Genomic DNA, 5,948 nt, shown 5'->3' on the forward strand with positions numbered 1-5,948 from the left:
AGGGATCAGAGACTCACAGAGGTTCACTTATTATGAGTCCACAGACCATCTCCAGAGAAGCAGGCTCGGCCTTGGACAGATTCACAAGTCAACATGAAAAGCACATTGGTTAATTTAAGTCCTGCCCAGGGCTGCTTCATTGTGGTCTCCATCATGTTGTCTTTTGGTAATTGTCAGGCACACTATTCCAATATGTTGTCCATTTAAAAACTGGAATGATATTCTAATGTTGAGCAACATTTCCTACAACCAGAGGAAAATGCTCAGCCATGCTTATAGAACTAGAAAACGGAGGAACAGCGCTCTTCCTGGTGCTGTGCTCAGCTGGGCACTGCCAACAATTCCCTCTGCATCTCTTCTGATCCTGAACCCCTGTCATGGACCACCTCACTCGATTTTGAGAAATACGCATTCTTTTTCACAGGGCTAGTGTAAATCCTGCAGACCTGATGGGAGCCATTGATTTTTTTTAAGGTGTATTTGCATCAAGTGGTTGTTCCTACTTCTGTCACTTCAGCAGGATAATCTGACCACTCTTGTTTTGTGCCCCTGTGGCAACAGAATGTAGTGCCAAGCTGTGATATTTCCAATTTATAAGCATCCTGGTACTTTAGTTGATTCCTTCTGGGCCTATCATTTAAGAGCTACTTTTGCTACCAGTCATAAAATTCTGTTTTTAAGATAATCCAGACCTCCTTCTTTCATCTCTGACAGTTCAAATGTAAACCTCAGAGGAGTCAGTCTGGGTCTTGAAGGTCAGTGGGGATCTCAGGTTTTCTGTATGAGTTGACCTGGTGAGAATCTGACACCACCAGCTTCTGAGTTGTGTTCACCAATCCCATGTTTCTCCTGGGTTCACTTCAATGAGTTGAGCATTTGAGTTGAGGGTTGTCTTGGATACTTTTCTCTCATTGCTGAGACAAAATACCTAACACCCAGAATCAAGGAAGGAAAGGTTTATTTAGCTCATAGTCTGTGGAGGTTTCAGTCCATACTCGGCTGGCTCCAAGGCAGAGGGGCACATGGCAGAGGGCAACAGTTCATGGTGGCTGAAGATAGCAAAAGCAACAAGAGCAAATGGGCGGAGTGAAAGCAAGCAGGCTCTTTCTCTTACATATGCAAACTATCCACCCCTGGGCAGGTGTAGCACTCACACCCATAATCCCAGCATCGGATCATGGATTAATCATAAACTCCAAAAGCCCACCCCATGACTGCATGAGGCTTTGAGGGGACATCAAGACACAAACCATAACATGGGTTGAAGACATATTTTCATTCATGTTGCTCAGAATGATGTAATATTGTTGCAGAAATGACCAATATTAAATTCACAAAAATGATCAGATGTGTGCGTGTGTGCATGTGTGTGTGTATTAAGGTTGCACCACGACGTTCAGCAATGTTGCCACAAGTTCTCCTTGGACGCCCCTACCACCCCTCCCAGGCCTGTGAGCCAGAAAGCGACCTGGGGCAAAATACCCGACACCCACAATTTAAAGGAGGAACGGTTATTTTAGTTCACAGATTTTGGAAGACTCAGTCCATAGCTGACTTGCTCAGGAAGGAAGGGGATGGCGGAACAGTATGCCTGAGGACAGCTGTTTGCTTCCAGGAAGCAGAGAGAGAACGGAAGAACAGGGAGGGGGAGATTCCCTTGCAGGCCACACCCCCAGGAACCGCCTCTGCTGACCAGACCCCACCCACTAGCAGCACACTCCGCCACAAATCCTTATGTGAATTACACACTGGTGAGCATAGCTCCCCATGATCCAATCACCAACGAAGTCCCACCAACGAACACAAGAGGCTCAGGGAAGGGGATGTCTAAACCTTAACACATTGCTACCTTCTTACTCGTAACCTACAGCTACTGTCTGTGCGCACCTGTCCTGCCTCTGCTCTGTCAGTGGGATCACACCGAGACAAACATCCCCTTCCCAAGTGCTTGAAAGACCAGGGACAAATCTTCCCACTGGAGGAGGAACTGGAACAGAGCTGCATGCCTGCACTCACCCTGTACTTTACCCGCTCAGCTTTGTGGGTATACGTGAAGCCAGGCGTTCTGTGCACCACTGTGAACACCATGCCCTCCCCAGGCACACTTAGATTCGTGTCTAAGTGTGGCTGAAGAAAGAGGCCTGAAGAGGAAGAACTGTCCTGGCCCTCACAGGGCAGCTGAAACGAGCACAAGACCAGATGGTGTTCAGAACGGGAGCCATGTTGATAAAGGAACTCTTTCCTGTGTCTGAAAAGGCACCTATGGGATTCCGCCAATTTAGGAACAGGTTAAACACTTTCTCTTAAAAGCTTCATCCCTTTTGGTGCATAATTTTTTCCCTAGCAGACACAAATTGAATATAGGAATTAGTGTAAACAACAACGGGGAAGAGACCTGCTGCAATCTCATCGGGCCAGTGTATAAAAGGCCAAGATGGGAAGAGGTCGCACCATCTTTAGAAACTCACCTGCAACCAGGACCCACCTCCACACCTGACACCATGACACACTCCTGCTGCTCCCCCTGCTGCCAGCCCACCTGCTGCAGGACCACCACCTGCAGGACCACCTGCTGGAAGCCAGCCTGCATCTCCAGCTGCTGCAGCTCCCCCTGCGGCCAGCCCAGCTGCTGTGGACAGACCAGCTGTGGCTCCAGCTGCTGCCAGCCCTGCTGTCAGACCACCTGCTGCAGGACCTCCTTCAAGCCCACCTGTGTGACCAGCTGCTACAGCACCCCTTGCTGCCAGCCTAAGTGCTGTGTGTCCAGCTACTGCCAGCCCAGCTGCTGCTGATCAGCTTCCCAAAGGGCCACCTTTAGTACAACCAAACTTGTCAACAACTTGCTGTTCCTGCACATCTTTCTGAAAACCATTATGTTATTACCAGGAAATCTGTTATTTATTCAGTGTTGTGTGAGTTGTGAATGCCTTTGAGTGAGGGCAGAGTCCTCCACTTTCTTCCTTTTCTCCCTCTGACCATGTGGATTTTGGCTTACTTCACAACTTCTTCATGTGGAAGACTGGTCTTGATGTAAATTTTGAAGCCAGTGTCTTCACCTGCCCTGTGAATGATGTCACAGGCTTGTGGAACTATCAATCACATTTTCTTTTGTAGTGCACTCTGCATATTTGAGTTCTTCTGCTTTCTCATTTCCTGAACACCTTGAGTTGTCCTCCTAGATGCAAGTAGCTTTCATGAATTCTCAATAAATTCTGTATCACTATTCATTCCACACTGCCTGCCTTTCTTTTCCTGTAACAACAACATATGCTATGGACATGCTCCATGGTTTGCAAGTGTAGAATAGCTCGTCACTGAGTCACACACAGAGGTCACAATATTGAATAGTAGCTCTCTGGAAGTTGTTCATCTTAGAGAATTTTCATACCCATTGTCTCAGTTATTTTTCTCTTCCCTGGAGCAAACACCTGACACCCACAACTAGAAGAGTGCATTTGTTTTGGCTCACCTCCATAAAGTTCCAGTCCATGTACATTGGTCTTCAAACAGGAAGTGGCCAGTGGAAGGGCCTGCTGAAGACAAAAGCTGCTCACATCATTGATGGAGACCACTCCGAAGCAGCCCTGAGCAGGACTTAAATTAACCAGTGGGCTTTTCATGTTCACTTGTGAGTCTGTCCAAGGCCTAGGCTTCTTGTCTGGAAGTGGATGGTGGACTCATAGTAAGTGAACCTCTGTGAGTCCCTAATCCCTACTAAAGCCTGTAGTGGTGATGAAGCTGGGAAGCCTCTATCAAAGGCTAAGACAAGATCACAGCCAAGGACACCTGGATCCATCTCAACTAGATAAGACTATGGCCTCAGGCATTTCACTCCTGGGTGGATTAACTTAATACCTTACTTAAAGAACTCTTTGCGTGAACCCGCCCTTCTTGAGTACTCCCCCCCTTCTTCTGATAATCAAACAAATATGGGTCACTCAGAGAAGGTCTTGGTCTTAGCCCTAAGAGAATCTCAAATTCTGTGAGAGGGATTTGATCCTCCTAGGGTCCTGAAATCATTCCATTTGTCTCTTTTTATTTAGCCTTTGCTATACACTCATTCAGAAGATTGCAAACCTGATCAGCCTGTGATAACTAAGGGATATTATTAACCTGATACATCATGGTGGCCAGGAGGCAGAGCACAAAAGGAGGATCAAGGGAGGGAGTTCTGCCATTCTAGGCCACGGCCCCAGTCATCCATCTCTTCCCTAGAGGCCCAACTTCCTTGCAGCTCTTTTAGCTTTAAACCCATCCGAGGGTTAATTCACCAGTGAGTGTAGCACCCCATGCTCTAATCACCTTCCAATTACATAAAGCTCTGGGGACCATTTCAGATTTATAACAACATTCTGTCCTTGACCCCAAGAGACTCACATGTACCTCTTTACTCAAAATGTATTTGGTTCATCTCTAAGTGTCACAAAGGTCTTCACAGTTCCAGCACTGCTAGAAAGTCAAAATCCAAAGTCTTCTCCAAGACATAAGGCAAACTCTTACCTGTGACCCCCTGTGAAAATCAAAAAGAAAGTTAATAACTGCTGAGGTAGAAAGACAGTAGGTAAACATTCGCATTCTAAAAGGGAGAAATGGGGGGATACAAAGGAATAGGACCAAAGCAAGACCAAAACCCAGAACTGAGACTTTAAATCCATGTCCTGCTCCCAGGCCAAAGATGTGAACTCCAAATGGTTTGAGCGACCCCTTCTTTAGGGCTTGAAAGCCCTGATGGCTTCTCTCTTGGGGTGGTTTTGCTCACTGCCTATGGCCTTCTTCTGCAGATATTCCACATTTCTGATATCTCCACTCTCTTGAGCTCTCCATTGCATTTTCAGCTTTATTCTCACAACCTCATGTGCTTCCCTCTCAGTAGCACACTGCCTGCCCTCCAGGCCTTCTCCTGAAATCTGGATGGAATCCTCTCTGACTCCACAGCTCATAGTCTGCATGCCCATAAAACCAGCACCACCTGACACCAAGGTCTGCCACCAACTCAAGCACGAGTTGGGCCCCTTTGGATCATGAATGCAGGGGCTTGTTAGTGCTTGGATGGCTGAGACTATGAACAGATTCCTGGGCAACTGATTCCTTGTGTAGCCCTGCCCAGGAAGTGAGCCTTGGGGTTCTCTTCTCAAACCCTTGAGCCTGTGAAGAGTGAGCCTTGCTGATTCCTTGGATGTACTCCAGACATTCCTCCTTTTGTCCTAATGGAAATTACTTGACTTGTTTTTAATGCTAATCTCTTTAGCAACCAAGATGTCCTCTGATCTAACTTTACAAGAGCTGCTTTCTTTCTGGCAAAATTCATAACTTTTTAAATGAGATTTTTGCTCCTGAGTTTCAGTATAAATCTGCCAGTATCCATGCCACAGCCTCACACTGGGATACCTTGAAACTTCCTCCACAAAATAAGATCCTCCACCTTAGTCTCAGTCTTCTGACCAGGACATGAGAAAAAAATGTAGGCGAATTTTCTGCCTGAACATAACACACATGGCCTCTAGCCTACCTGCCAAATGACTGGATGTGATGGTGCACGCCTGTAATCCCAGCACTCAGGAGGCTGAGGCAGGAAGATCATTGTGAGTTTGAAACCAGCCTGAGCTACAAAGTGAGCTCAAATGCAACCTGAACTATACAGCAAGACCCTGTCTCAAAAAGACAAAAACAAACTACCAATTGAGTCTGTTCCCAACTGAAACTTCTGGAGCTTGGTCTTTACAGTCAGTAAACTTTTTCAGTACTCTTTACTTCTATCAGTGTTCTGGCCTTTTGAAGTCAGACTGGTATCTCCCATCAAATGGACCTTACAACAGTGTAAGTCACCTCTACACGGCAACTCCAACCCTTCCGAAGCTCCTCTCATGCCCAAATTCCAAAGCCTTCTGAACCACATGGTCAGGCATCAGTCAAAACAGCCCCACTTCCAATACAAAGTCTGTCTTCGG

At 46.6% G+C, this 5,948-nt stretch overlaps 1 protein-coding gene across 1 annotated transcript in view; it reads left to right on the forward strand.

Annotated features, from left to right (window-relative positions):
- LOC102024639 (keratin-associated protein 9-1-like) overlaps positions 1–5,948 on the forward strand; it is a 19,068-nt gene that overhangs the window by 2,345 nt on the left and 10,775 nt on the right. The window contains exon 3 of the mRNA XM_013519129.1: positions 2,512–2,752. Coding sequence (XP_013374583.1) covers positions 2,512–2,752 — 241 coding nt within the window. The remainder of the gene's footprint in view (positions 1–2,511; positions 2,753–5,948) is intronic.

The sequence above is a fragment of the Chinchilla lanigera genome, unplaced genomic scaffold, assembly GCF_000276665.1.
Source record: "Chinchilla lanigera isolate Chin_1 unplaced genomic scaffold, ChiLan1.0 scaffold00050, whole genome shotgun sequence".
In the NCBI taxonomy this organism is placed as follows: Eukaryota; Metazoa; Chordata; class Mammalia; order Rodentia; family Chinchillidae; genus Chinchilla; species Chinchilla lanigera.